Here is a 15,494-nt window from a genome sequence, read left to right as displayed (position 1 = left end):
AATACAGGATCAACAGATACATGTGTAATAGCAGAACCTTTTTAAGATGACTGAAGGCCCAAACACACTGAAAGCATCTGACCATGGATGGATTACTAAATGGGCCAACTTGGCCCAGTTCCAGGGGCCCAAAGTGTAATAGGGCCCCTGACCATCACCTGCAAGATGTAACTCGAATTAGTATGTACTAACCAGGAAGACACTCAAAATGACCAAAAAGAGATACAAAGAAAGAAAAAAGAGCACTAAATATAAATCAAAGAGACACAAAATGTCCTTTATGTGGGACAAAATGACCTCTGAGACCTAAAACAACCCCAAAGAAAGTCAACTGAACAACAGAGAGACATAAAACGACCAAGAAATAAAATATACCTCAAAAAGACAAAAACAATCAAAAAAGAATAATATATCTCAAAGGGAAAAAAATAATCTCTCAGAGACACAAAACAACCACAAAGAGATGCAAAAGGAACTGCAAAGAGACACAAAATGACCAAATGAGATACAAATATAGCTCAAAGACACACAAAATTACTGCAGTAGTATAAACCTTGTTTGACTCGTAGATTTTAAAGTACACCTTTTGTTTTTAATGGCCGAACATGCAATAAAAGCGTTGACGCCTACTGCTTTAATAACTCTATTCGACCTTATTTCGATTTCAGAGCATCAAAGAGGATCCAGTGACCAAAGGAGAGACAGCGAGACAGAGTGGCAGTCGTGCAGCCTTTTGGACAACAGCTGACATTATCTCCATTAGATAAGCTTAAAACTTCATGAACACAACAGCTGCAATTCTGCAATGCAACAAAAACAACTACCATTAGCAACCATAAAGTACTGCTGGTGCTGTGCATTAATTGATGCGTCAATTACCACTTTCAGTGCGTTTGGGCTTTGACACAGGTTTTGTTGTCAGCCATCCAGAATCAAAAAGTAAAAGCTTATTTTGTGACTCTATTTCACCATAGTTTAACTACTGTACAGGTTGAACTATATTGGAAAAAAAGTAGAAAGTGCCTTAGTTCACAAGACTACACTATAGCCTACATGATGAACTTCTTAATTCTCTGTGGTTTGTCCTAAACATGTGAGTAAGACAGTGGATGACGATTTCTGCAGGCCCAAGCGTAGTGAATCAAAGGTTTGTGTCAAGGTGAGACACTGTCTGCTGTTATTGGCTACAGTTCATCATATTTAATTGCCGCCAGTTTTCTGTGTGCGAGTGTGCATTTAGTACCTCATCTTGACTGCCCTCACGCAGGTTGTAGGTGAGGTTGTTGTGGATGTCAGAGGCGAACACACTGGCGTACTCAGGGTAGAGATCCAGCACCTCCCTCAGGCCACGCACGTTGATATACTGGAGGTCACAGTAGGTCAACGCCTTCACATCAGCATTGGTCTTGATCACCTGGTCTGTTCCAGGCAGGTCAGATCCAATAAGATCCCCTTTTCCTAAAATGAAAAGAATAAATACTCACTGTCTTAATCCACTTCATGAACACCTTGAGCATGATGCTAACAAAGCCCACACCACAATACAAACCTAATATCGCCAGCACCATGCTGTCTTTCAGCACCTCGAGGGACCCTGAGCAGACAAAGTAGTTGGCATGCAGTGCGTCACCCTGGCGGATGAGGTACTCCCCAGGGACGCAGAAGGAAGTTTTAATATGGAGGGAGAGTGAACGCAGGCAACCACGACTGGCCCCCTTAAAGACCGGCAGCTGGAGGATGTCCTTATTCAGATGCATGGCGATGTCGGCCCGCAGCTCATCAGGGAAGTCGTGCAGGAGCTGAGATGTGTGACAGATGTAATGAGGTGTGACACTCATTGGTAATTAGGGAGCGGTCTGTGTTGCCACCAGTTACCCTCTTCTGAATTTCAATAGGATGTCAGTTGATGGTGTACAGGCGGCCATGTGTTGTGAAAGATGATAAAAAATTACAGCTGCAAAGGGTTTTGATTGGGCTGTGGAACAGGTTTCAGTGCTCATCTAAACATTTGCCCTGGAGTTTCTTAAGGACAGACGGCGCTATGTACAAAGCTATTACATGACGACAACAATGAAAGGGGATCCTACCTCATTGGCATCTATACCGTTGTTGACGGACCACGTGGTCTGGAAGTACTCCAGCATGCGCTGTTTGATTTGCTGAGGCAGACGATGGACACGGATAAAGTCCTTCAGGTCCTTCATACGTGTGTGGTAGAGAGAACGCCGTGAGTACATACGCTGGATGATGGCTGTCACGTTACCAAAGACCAGGGCGTGCATCAGCGCTGTGTGATAAAACAAACATCATGAAAGACTGTAAATTACAATATAAAGGCTGAATATTTGTATCTCTTGTAAAAATAATACAATCTGAAAGTTTGTACTGATGTAATTTTATTTTAGCCTATGACAATTTAAAAAAAAAACACACCTAAAAAAAAGTACTTCACCCAAAAATTGACCATTTGTATATTAATTAGTCATGCAGTGTTGCTTTGAATTTAGATAGAAAACTGTTTTTCTCGCATGCCTCCACGGAGAACAGGGAACAGATTGATTTACTGACTAATTGGAGACCATGTTAAACCAAAGCAATATATCAACACATCATTTAAAAATTTTCACACAACTCATGATGATGATTTATTCAGCTCTGGGCTCAGTACTTTCCAAACATATGCATTTTTGCTTAAAAAAAGTTTTAAAACTAAACTGAAAGTGAAACTTATAGAGCTACATATGCTCTCTTCAAAGCCTTCAAACTCAGATTTTTTTAGGGAAAATTGGTGTTTAAGAAGTAATGAGCATATAACTGGATAAATGTGACTTGAATTATACTGCACTAGTTGTGTGAGTTTGTAAACAGGTTTTCTGATACAGTTTTGCTGTTAAACACGACCCCCTATTAATGAATAGATCAACAGGTTTGCTCTTTTACATGGAGTCATACAAGAAAAACAAGAACTTTTTGCATCGAAGGTCGGCAGACAGTGGCACATGGACATGCACATAGTTTTTATTCATAGTAAAACTGATGGTCTGCATCTGCCCCCAGTAACAACAGAAAGGGCTTGGAGGTGAGGTTACCGACCTCCTACTGCCAATATTGGGTGAAACTGAAAATAAGAATACGCTGCTGGGTCTGCAGTGAATGTCAAATTTCCAACTTAAACCTAACTTCACTTTGGTTGAGCAGCTTCAGTTTGCTTAACCGCACTGTTTTGGACTGGATGGGAGTGTGGAAGAAGAGACCAGAGCATGTGAAGTCAACACACTTGATATCCATAAAATTCCCATAGTCACAAAACATCGGCTACATGTGGATGTCCACTTAGGGTCCAGGCAGACCCTCGTGGACATGGGTGGATGACAAAGTTTATGTCACACGGACCAAAGCGTTTTCAGACATTGCATATTAGAGCAATGTCAACAGCTACAGGAAATGTATTTGCCGTTATGCTATATCAAGTGAAAGGTCATCCATGGAAAATATCTGTAAGAATTCCATCACACAGAACAAAATTCCATGACTTTTTCAAAACTTTCAATGATTCTTACAAATTCCATGAATTTCCAAGCTAGGAAAAATGTGAAATTCAATGATTTTTCCATGCCGGTGGGAACCTTGTGTCCAGTCATCTACACTTGTTACTATTATTTCCTTGATCAACACAGGGGGCACTATCATTCACAGCCTCTTTCATATTACTGTTCTGACATGCAGTCTGAAAAACACAAACACATAATAATAAGTTGTTGCATCAATAATTGCCACCTCAGCTAAAATAATCTGTTTATTGGTATATAAAGATGGCAACAAGCTGGGTTTTAAAGGTTAGCCAAACCATCCAACCCACTTCCTGCTGAATCTCATGCACTGGCATACCAAAGAGAGGCACAGTTATGCCAGGACGCCAGAGGGAGAATGTACCCTGGTGTCAGACATACCGCCGACGAGCATGGTGCAGATGGAGAAGATCTTCTCAGCATCGGTGTTGGCACAAACGTTGCCGAAGCCCACACTGGTCAGGCTGCTGAGGGTAAAGTAAAGGGCAGCGATGTAGGAGCTGCGCACTGTCGGGCCGCCCACCGTGCTGTTGATGTAGGGTGTCTCCAGACGTTTGCCCAGCTCGTGAAGCCACCCTTTAATGAGGAATTAGAGCATAAGGGAACAAAGTCCAAAGTTTATGGTTCATGTTTTTGTTCTGTGAGCTCTTAGATAGATGATAGTGGCAGGGTGGGAGTGTAATATCTGGTCTAAGAGAGACATAAGTGTATGTTTGTGTGTGTCAGGAGGATGGTATGTAGATGTGGGATAAGGCAGAATTAGACTGGCTCCTCCAGGGATAAATAAGGCCAAGTGTTAATTAGCAGGTACGACAGAACCTCCCTGTACAGAATATACTCACTCAAATGTATGCTCACTTACACATACACACAAACAGGAACACACGTGCTGCACAGCACACTGGGCGTGAGTATGAGTGAGTGTGAGTATGTCACAGCATGTGTGTTGCCATTTTAAAAATCATATATGCTGGTTGAGCTGCAGGATTGAACGTGTTTGTAGTCGTTTTGCTGGTAATAAAACCTTGACATGGTTATGATCTGAAGCAGTCATTGGGTAAATAATAAGACAAGTGCTCAGATATTCCTCAGATAATTTATAGGCTAAAAAAGCCTGCCAGTTTTTGATTATGGGCTTTCTTTGGTCTCCGTGTTGAGCCATTTTCAAACAGTGACACAAACAAGACACTACTGCGCTGCTTCCCACCAGCAATTTTTTATATCAGCTTTTGATCCGGTTTCAGACAGTCCTCATTAGAGCGCCAGAGTGTGCTGTGTGCTACCAGCTCACCACTGAGCAGAGACAGACATCCCAAAAGGTGAGCCATGACTATTTATAGCTGAGTGGGGACACAACCAAAGCAAAATCTACTCTTTGGTCTCATGTGTTGGTATTTCTGTCTATTTAGGCAAGAAAACAGCTGACTTACACAGCACCTACGGTAACTGAAGCAAACCATAGATTGCAACCAGCTTAAACTTCTCCCAGTTAGAATTCCTTTGATAACAGGTTTTTACTGGGAACCAAATTATCCACAATTATCCTCTCCTCTTCTCCAAAACAAACAAACCTGTGATTTAAACAGGTAAAAACACTGAATAAAGCAATTTCGTGTTACAAATCAGTGTTTCTCTGATGTTGTTTCATACGTAGGAGACGGGCTGCTAGTCCAGTGCCTGCTAACGCGTGCTCACCTTTCTTCTCTTAAGATCCAGACATTCAAAAGATTTTTATTGTGGGCTGAATTATCTTAAAGAAACACCCGGACATCCATACCAGTAAAAACACTGAAAAGCAGTTTTGCCAAACAAAAAAAGTGTTTTTGGGACATTGTTGTCATGGAGGGGTTGTTTACTATGGTACCAAAACGAAAATGAGAATGGCCCTATGAAGAGCCAGTGTTTGGTTTGTCCATTCTGGGCTACTGTAGAGACATGGAGATGCAACATGGTTATAGATGAGGATCTGCTCCCTATGTAGATAGAAATGGCTGATTCTGAGATTACAAAAAGTGCACAATTCTTATTTTCAGGTGATTACACACCAACAAATAAACAGACCTATCATTTTAAATTCCATTTCTGCCAAACTATCCCAATGATTCCCTGAAACTGGTTCTTTCAGTTATGAAATGAGCACCTGAATGACTTATTTCCTGTCAGGAGGCACAGTGAAGACAATGAATAAATGATCGCACATGGTAAAAATCAGCTGGAACTATTACTTCATTTCTCTGTGACTCTTGCTGAATAAAACACCAAACCTGACCACTGTACTTTAACAGATTCCTCTCCAGCAAGATGCAGTCAGACTCACCAGTGTCCCAGGCCTCATTGGTCTCTATCTCCTTTCGTCCAATCATGTACCAGATGCAGGCCATCCAGTGTGCCAGCAGGGCAAACACAGACATCAGTAAGGTGAGCACCATGGCGCTGTACTGGGAGTAACGATCCAGTTTCTGGAGCAGCCGAAGGAGGCGCAGCAGGCGTACTGTTTTAAGCAGGTGCACCAAGGAGGTCTGAAGAGGAGAGAACAGTATGGTGGGCATAGTGACAGAGAAAAACAAACAGCAAGCGAATCCATCTTCCTTGTTATATCTGGAAATACATATACTGCATATACACAGCTGACTATCACAGCTTGGATAAGCAGTGATTTATTTTGCTCAAACAAATGTGCTTATTTTGTGCAAAATGCACTATTTAGGGAGAACTCGTCACACAGGCAGACAGGCCGTAACAAAAGCAGCCTTGAGGAATGGAAGGTAGCGTATTTCCAAGGGCTATACATTTCAGGGGAAATCTGTATTTATTATAAGTAAGCCGTTTGCCACTTGTGTCAGCAGTCACAGAGTGCAGGGAAAAGGAGAAGGCTTAACATATTATTGTCCAGTTGCACTCACCACTGTGATGTTGAAGGCATACAGCAGGTCGAAGGGCAGGGCAGCCACCAGGTCCACGAAGAACCAGGTGGTGGCGTAATGAAGGCAAATGGAGCGTGCCTCATACACCACCTGCCCTGACTGGCTCACGTAGGTGGTGCGGAAGTTCAGGATAATGTCTGTAAACACAAAGGTTGAGGGTCATTTTTCCCCCAAGTGACTAGAAGATGGTATGTTCATTTTCATTAAATTGGAAGAGGTCACACATTTGTGTGTGTTTGACTGTTCAAATGAAACAGACCATAAAAAGTGAGGAAAGATGAAAGTGCGAAAGTTCACAAGCTCAGATTCAATCCTGTTGGTTCACGTGTATGTGATACACATGTCAGACCACACCACGATGCTTGTCATTCACACTTTTAGCTATGCATGAAAACATAAAACAGCTGGAATATGTCATTGTTTTAAGGTGTCCGTACGGATCAGTGAGTTTGTCAGAGTGATCATCTCCATCTTAGTGTCAGAATGTGGCGAGCACAGAACAGGCAGACCTCTGGGTGTGCGGTCTGATGTAGAAAACCTCATCTGTCATCCAAGCTGTCGATATTTGCAGAGATGTTGGCTCATCACTCAATACAAATTTCAGTCATAAGGAGCTAAAAGAAGGTGAGATGATGATAGTGATTTTTGGCAAAATGAAATAAAGATTTTCAGACCACCTAAATTAAAAAAAGTAGAAATCTCCTGTCTAATATACCATATTCCCTGAATGTTTTTTTGGCTTGCATGCCTTATTTTGAGTGCTATATGAGGCTGTTTCCACCTTTTAAATATGCATTTTATCATGCCAAATTACAAAAACAAAGAAAGTCTGGGTAGTGACTAAGTAATTGAGCTTGCAAAAACAAGCAGAAATTAAGCTGAGGGATTTGGACATGCGCTCCAAATTTACTCACACTTACACCCCTTTACCACCAAATTAGCTGGTTCTTAAACTGGTTACGTTTAGGTCTGTCTCACAAACCAACCCGCATTTCCATCTGTTTTGAGTGGAACTGCTGGAATCAGGGATGCGCCATCAACAGAGTGTACAACAGTAGTAAACAGCAGTCAAAAGATGGCAGATACCATTAATTACCAGTGATTTTTTTTTCCTGTTTATGGTGGCAGATGTTTGTTTTTATCCAAAAAACAAGTATTGATCAAATATTAATTTCAGAAGACAGAGAAGAATATTACGTGGAAGATCATCTCTTTCCAACCTGCAGAATATGACATGCCCACTGGTGTCGTCACGGTTCACACTTCAAGTTAGGAAACAGATTATTCAAAGTTTATTCACAGAAAACTTGCTATTTTTTTGTTCCAGCTGGGAATCCAACTTTTTGGGTTCTGAACCAATTTATTTTTGGTTGAATGTTCTGAATGAATTAAAATAAGGTGCTCAGACTGTAAGAGAACCTGTTCCATGTTGGTGGAAAAGGGGTGTCTTTGAAGCATGTTGAATTTTAACCATCTCATTTCTTCCTTTGGATCAGGGGTTGGCAGCCTTTACTGCCAAAAATAACTTTTTAGTCAAAGGTAAAAAAACCCCAAAACTTTCTGGAGCCACAGATTTGGTACCTTGACTTTGCAGCATTGGTAATGAAAGCAAACATCTGTCAACACACTGTTAAATTCTCTTTCCTTTGTGGCTCTTGCTGCCCTGCTGCCATAGGCGGCACAGGTGCCAAGAAAATGGCCAGATTTTTGATGAAAATCTCACATCTTACCAAATGAATCCGAATAATTTGAAAAGCACAAAAATATCGTTATGATTCAGATATCGAGAGCTCTACATGAGTTGATTGGACTAAACTTAAGCTTCAAAATAAGTAGATAGAACTGACTTGATGATGGTAAAGACACAATTTGAACCTCCTAATGAGTTGAGCCACAGCAGGACCTTTAGTTAAAAATCTGAAAAGTCTTCTTTTCAACTCTCACCTAAGATGAAAAGCATTTCCACTACAATGTCGCTGACGATGGTGGAGCGCGCAGCTGTGACATGGTCATCATACGGTGTGAAGCTGACATTGTAGGGCACGGTGACAGCCACATAGAAGGTGGCCAGCAAAATGAGCCAGTCCCACAGGGCTTTGGACACACTGTAGTGGAGCAGAATGAAGCGTGACTTCTGCACTGCTGCCACCTTGTACTCTGGTATTGAAGGCTTATCAATAATGCCCTGTAAGAACAGAAAGTCATGTAAAAATCTTGGAAAGAGGACATACACAGTCATACGCATTAATATATTTACACACACTCGCCCTCAATAACCTCTTGAATTTCAAACATATGTTGATAAATATGAAAAAAAAACACACAGAGCACTGAGAAGCTGAATAAATGAATAACTTGATAACCAGATGGTCATGAGGTGGAGTGCTGTGAAAATAAATGGTAATCAGATGGACAGTGCCGTGCCAAGATTTTGCAGAAACAGACAATATAAATGTCAGCACCCTCTCTGGTGCTCTGACCGCTGATGATTCAGTACAGTAGACAACTCAAGTGAAACAGATATGGTACTGCTGCTGGTTATCTATTCTGGACAGTCTCCTCATGGACCTTTTTAAATGGCTGTTCAGTAATAATACAAAATGATAAAGAGCGGACTGTGGTCAGTGAGGGAGAAACTTATTACCAACGATGACGTCTGTTAATCTCAAATATGACTTGGCCTTGGCTTGACTTCACCCCTCTGAATGCCATTAATGTTTTTAGTCTCAGGTGCTTCGGTACAGTTGCCATCAGCTGCTGTTAGGTTTGGGTTCAATGCTTATTCATTCCACTCATGTAATGTTTTATTGAGAAAATCCAATCGCAGAAAGCATGGATTGCTATTACTGATGAGGTGGGGAACCCATTTGGCACATAATGAGACTGCAGCTCTCCAAATGGAACCATGCACTTGGCACATAATAGCATTAACCATGTTTAGGAGACGGGGGGGAAGATATTACCTTTTGACAGTGATGAGAGGGAAACAGAAAGGAGAGATAAATGAGCAGTAATTCATCCAAGAACAATGTGGCCACTTGACAAACAGGTGAGGCAAACAACAGGGAGGCTAAAAAAGTAAGTCTGAACTGGAGATTTCCTTGTAAGGGCTCTGAAGCTCACTTAGAGGGAACAGGCACACGAAGTTATTTGGGGGGGGGGGGTAAAAGAGAAAAAAATCCCAGAGAACAAAGACACACTGAGTTGCACACATGAAGCAAAATAAATAAGTCCAAATTGTTCTGTAAAAATGTAGTAAATTATACTGGCAGCAGAAATGTTCAAATTATTCCAAGGGAAACAAAAACTGTACTGATTATAGCTTTTTCGCCCCTCCATGGCAGTGGATGAGACACCAAACTAAAAGATCGAAGCACACATTAAACTGATTTTTACCAGAGATGGTCTCTGTGATTTTAAGTAGTTCTTAGGCGAATGTAAGTTCAAGTATTCGTTTCTTAAAAAATGTGATTTTTAATCAGTTATTTGATGCTATTGAAGAGGGGGTTTGATGTCATGATTGCCGGCTGTGTGTGCAAACTGGTGTGCTTACATTCAATGGCACTGCTCAGGATTGGTCGGACGGGTGAATGAGTGGGAACTGACACCGCAGAGATCTCTACAGATCATGACATCACCAGCACCAAGACATTTTGGCTACATTTTTGTACATTAAGAGTATATGGAGACACATTGTCCATCTTTATATACAGTCCATGTGTCAAACCATGATGTGTTTTTCTAAACCTAACAACATAGTTTACCTTGCCAGGTAGTTTTGGACAGAACTGCGACTCTTTCCTGACATTATGGATGTGTTGTGTGACTGTTAACATGGTAATAAATGTTGTTTTGCGGGTGGTCATATTTTGGAAATCAGTGGATATCGACCTATTCTATTGTTTAGGTATGTGAGAGCTTTTCATTTATCATGATATGTCAGTCAGTTGTAGTCAGTGGAGAATCTAGTAGAGAGATCTTGCTGACTGTCATCAACAGCTGTAAACACTTTAATGATCATTCAAGCAATGTCAGCAAAAGCTGGGCTCTTTGTTTTCAATTTGCCTTACAACGCAGAGGTCAGCGCGCCCGCCCGACCTTTGGCACTCGAGGCGGTCAGCCGAGCACATCCCAATGATTAGAAAAGAAAAGCCCAGCACTGCGGGGACACATGGGACAAGCATGTCACACAGCTACAGCTGGTCTTCGCACTTCATTAACTCACGCTGTAGCTCAAAGCTTACTGTTTCAACTCCAACTCCCAGCATGCTTTGGCCTTCAGCACTGATGAAAGCATGTCCTTGATGGGGAAGAGGATACACAGAGAAAGCACTCCCTCAAGCACACAAGATCCTCAGCCTTTAATATATAAAACAAAATACTACTTTACTACTTTTTTTTCCTAACAATGCAGCAGGAGAGCACAATAAAAACTGTAAAATTACAGCAAACCCACAAGTAAGCAAATACTATTCAATTGACTCTGCTTTGCTCAGTACTTATTATATGATTGTAGGATCACTACTGTACACCTACTACACTTGGCAACATGATCTCCAGGTTCAACAATTCAGTTTTCTCTTTCAAATTGCGTTACAGCGCGAGACTAAAGATAAACATTCTCTGTCTGAAAGTGTTTGTGCGTGAGTGTGCGGAGGGCAAAAATAAGAAGAGAAAAAAACGATAAACTGAGGGAAGATGTGAGAGCACAGGTCATGAACACAATCTATGAGTTCTGTATTTCACACTCAGCCAAAGAAGCGTTTGAATCACAACTTAAAAAATGCCTCCAGATTCATGGCCCTCTGACAAGTGCAATAAAGTGAAAAGAGGCAAGAGCGGCTCTCCTCTGGGAAAGTGCTTAAAATCAACTCTGAGCTACTTGTCAGCGTGCTTAGTTATACAGTAGCTGATACACTCATGGGTTGACAGCATCAGAAGTGCCAGAACAGACAAAACAACAACTCAGAGTGTTTGTGTTTTGGGAAGAGACCTTCAGGCAATAAAAAACTCACGCTCAACATGTTTTTGAGGAGGCGATGTTGTGTTTGGTAGACCATTTAAAAAATATGCAACCACTGCGGACAGAAAAAAAGGTGCACACAGAGTACTTTTGAAACCAGCTAACAAATTTCCATTTTTAAATGATATACATGTACTTTAAATGATTAATTTTCAGCACATAATTGCCACTTCGTTATCTCTATGTTTCACGACTGGGCTCTCACCTAAAGATATATGTCTTCCAGCATAAGTATAGCTACCCCCTTTTCTTCCTTGCCTGGCAGGCTGATGGGCTACAAATAGAGATCCAGTCAGAGCAGATTTGGCTGGCTGTGGTGTGGAGGCAGAGGAAGACATTGTTAGCTAACTGCTATCGAGAGACAGACAGAAAGAAATGGACAGAGAGACAAAGTGAGAGAAAGATGTAGGGGGAAGACAGACAAGAAGAATGAAAACAGAATGGGAAAAATATAGTCAGAGTGGGAGGATAGCAGTGGCGGAAGAAGTATTTTTGATCCATTACTTAACTCAAAGTAGCAAAAAAAAAAACCTATGTAAAAATATTACAAGTTGAGGTCCTGCATTTAAAATCTCAGGGGTATTATAAGTACAAGATAAGTCCAAAGTATAAAAAATAAAAGTACTCACTCTGCAGAAAATGGCCATTTTCAGTGTTATGGTATCACAAGTTAATACATAATATAATTTGGATATTTAGTTGTCATTACAGATACATCTTAATGTTGTAGCTGGCTGAGGTGGAGCATTGGATCTTAAGCAATGTGTCAATGTGTCACATTTTATTAACTGGTCATGGATTATACTGTATATGGAAAAGGAAAGGAATTATTAACTTGCAGAAGATTTGAGTAGAAGTACTTTAAAATAGCACTTGGGAAATATTAAGTATTGGAGGTTAGAGTTGGGGGCTTCGATACTTGAGCTGCAGTAGGAGAGAAAGAGGAAGTAGGAGAGATAAGTCAAAAGCAGAAGAAAATTGAGGGCAACAGAGTGACAGACAGACAATACGGGGAGAGACAGAATGATCCAGAGGGATGAAGCCAAAAGGAGGTGCGGTAAAAGTGACAGATGGAGAGGGAGGGAAAACGTGTCAAAGCAGAGTGAACGACGAGTGTATAGTCAGGGTGATGTAAAATCTGAGTTTTTTTTTAAAACACATCATAATGCTTGTTGAAAACCTGAAAATGTTATACAGTTCTGCATTTTGGAGTTAGGCCATTTAACTGTTCTTTGCCATTTTTGCGTCCAGGATTTTTTGAGCCTGCCTGAAATCATGGCTCAATGACGCACTGTGGCCATCCTTATTCTAATTCCTTTTTCACTTTATACAAACTAATCTTATATTTTTTTCCACATAACATGTCATCTAGTTCATGCCCTGTGCATAAGCAGCAAGTTCACCACATTCAACCAGTGATGGATTACTGAATTACTGGATTACTACAAAGAGACTCAAAACAACTATAAAGAGATGCAAAAAAACTACAAAGAGGTACAAGGACACATACAATGGATACAAAAAGATGCAAAATGAGCACAGAGCGACCACAAAAAGGACTAAAGGCAACTACAACGAGATGCAGAAACAACCACAAAGAGACTCAAAGACACAGAGACAAAAATACAACAAATCGACATATAATTACCACAAAGAGATAAACAACCACAAAGACACTAGCAACAATCATAAAGAGATTCAAAATGACTTAAATGAGACGATAAGACTATAAAGAGACACAAATCAACCACAAAAACAGGTACAAGGCAAAATGTCCACAAAGAGATGAAAAGACTACAAAGACGCACAAAAGAACCACAAAAAGATAACTACAAGGAGATACAAAAAAAACCACAAAGAGATTAAAAAAACTACAAAAAGACCCAAAACGACCACAAAGACACTCAAAATAACGACAAAAAGAGGCAAAACAACCAGAGACTCAAAATGATCACGACCAAAAAGTGTGAGGGGCCTAATTTCTGTCATAACTGTAGTGAATGTACCTTTCGGTTGCTGGACTGCTTTGGTGATTTCTAAAAAATAATTCAAATTGTGCCAGGAGGTTAACGACGCATTTTTTGTGCGTGACAAACTCAAAACAAATATAACGTTTTTTGTTCATTACCACGGACAGACAAACACACTCTCTCCATTTCCAGTAACAAAAAGCAATGCTAATGACTTTCCAGCGGTGGCAGTTAATCACACATAAATCCCACACGCCTGATCCGCTTATAATATTACATCTTGTTACCAAAGTAAACATTGTTGTTCCCAGTTTTTTTTTCTTATGTAGCCAGTTGAATTCAGTTATTGTTAAGATAGCTTCTTCTTTCAGCAACTGAAAGTTAGCTAAATAGCTGACCTTAAGATAAAGTGCTGTTGCTATGGTCACTGCTGCACTGTTGCCATGGTACTTTTTTCATATCCATCCTTATTGTAATTTAAATATTTAAATATTAGTGCATATTGTCTACTGTATTTTTTTTACATTTACATTTTCACGTTACATACTCAGCATATTATAAATAATTTATTTTTTATTATTTGAAACATTTAAATATTTATTTATCAATCAAATTGGTTAATATTACTGTGTTTCTATTTTTAGATTTTTGTTTTTACATTCTTATACTTCCCTGTATTTCCCTCTTTCTTATCATTTCAATATCAGCAGCAGTAGCTTCACTCAGAATTGTTATGAAATTATGTTTTATGAGGAGACAATTTCATGAAATGAAATGTACCATCTGAGGTCAGTCCAGTGAAACTGTGTCTAATAAAAAAATATGCCTCGGCTTAGAGTAGCTGTCTGGTGTGTGTGTAACCATATTATCATGAAACACCAAGTGAATATTAGTTTCTAATTAATACTCACTGATTTGTATGATGCAACATTAGCTACACAGATATATAGTGTACAAACTTTAGGCACAAGAAGGTAAGGTGTGAGAAAAAGCCAATGCAAGCAAACAAGCAAACACCAACACGTTTAATCTCGAATGTGCATGCTTTGAATCTCATCCTAATGCAAACTGCATTGTATCTGTTTAACACTGGTGGCAGGCCTGCAAGATAAAAGGTTCTCCAAAGTCACTGATGGATACACAAGACACAGTCCAATGAGCTGTCAAAGACCAAAACAAATCAATATCTTACAAAAATAGATCTGATTTGTATTCTAACCACTCAGTGTTTTTGTTTTGCATCCAAGAACTCACGGATTGCCTACATTTTTAATATGCAACATCATCACAAGCTTCTCCTGAATGTACGCTTACGGCCGCACTGTATGCTATAATCATTCTCTAAGATTACAAATAAATTAGGCAAATGTGCTGTCTTTCTCTTCTGCAGGGAATCAGTGAAAAGTGGCTTTAAAGTTGAAAAGGTTTAACTAAACTGCAGAATCTTGGTCATGCTCTCGATGTGCAAGAAAGAAAGAGAAACTGTGTTGTTGTGAAAATACAGTCTGCTGCTGGAATAAAATCTGGATGATAAATGTTATGCGGGTGATCCAGAATGTGTTGATGTATTACCGTATGTTTGTGTCAAGCCGTCATTTACTGTGTGGTTTATATGTGTGAATGTTTTTGTGGAAGGGCATGTGTGAGCACTATCAGAACAAGTGTGTCAGGGAACAGTGCCATCTGTAAGAAGGTGGGATTGGAAAAAAGGCAGCAGGAGTTTTGGCAAACAGAGGGGAGGTGCAGCACACTGAGTCCCATGAAGACACATGCAGGGCGGGTCTGACAGCAGCAGCAGCAGAGCTTTTTGTTTCCGAAGGTGTGAACAGGATGCAGGTCAGGGTCATGTGAGGGTATTTATCACTGCCTTTTAGAAAATTTTAAGTCTCCTGAGTGAACAGAACTGCTTCTGTTTTTTTCTTTAAACCTTTAACTATTCAGACTAAAAAATGTCAAAAAACCATGAAAATGTTAATCATAGATTACCAAAGCCCAAGGCTCTTTTTTT

At 40.2% G+C, this 15,494-nt stretch overlaps 1 protein-coding gene across 2 annotated transcripts in view; it reads right to left on the bottom strand.

The window, feature by feature from the left end:
- Positions 1–15,494, bottom strand: part of kcnh4b (potassium voltage-gated channel, subfamily H (eag-related), member 4b) — a 54,906-nt gene that overhangs the window by 17,122 nt on the left and 22,290 nt on the right. For both annotated transcript variants that reach the window (XM_088070128.1, XM_088070129.1), the window contains 7 exons: positions 8,438–8,678; positions 6,473–6,630; positions 5,887–6,088; positions 3,951–4,145; positions 2,088–2,287; positions 1,550–1,799; positions 1,244–1,458 (listed from right to left, as the gene is read on the bottom strand). In XM_088070128.1, coding sequence (XP_087926254.1) covers positions 1,244–1,458; positions 1,550–1,799; positions 2,088–2,287; positions 3,951–4,145; positions 5,887–6,088; positions 6,473–6,630; positions 8,438–8,678 — 1,461 coding nt within the window. The remainder of the gene's footprint in view (positions 1–1,243; positions 1,459–1,549; positions 1,800–2,087; positions 2,288–3,950; positions 4,146–5,886; positions 6,089–6,472; positions 6,631–8,437; positions 8,679–15,494) is intronic.

Source organism: Plectropomus leopardus, chromosome 19 (genome assembly GCF_026936395.1).
Source record: "Plectropomus leopardus strain MGB_pleo_1.0 chromosome 19, ASM2693639v1, whole genome shotgun sequence".
Taxonomy (NCBI): domain Eukaryota; kingdom Metazoa; phylum Chordata; class Actinopteri; order Perciformes; family Serranidae; genus Plectropomus; species Plectropomus leopardus.
The sequence above is the reverse complement of the archived record's forward strand: the minus strand, read 5'-3'. Positions and strand labels throughout refer to the sequence as shown.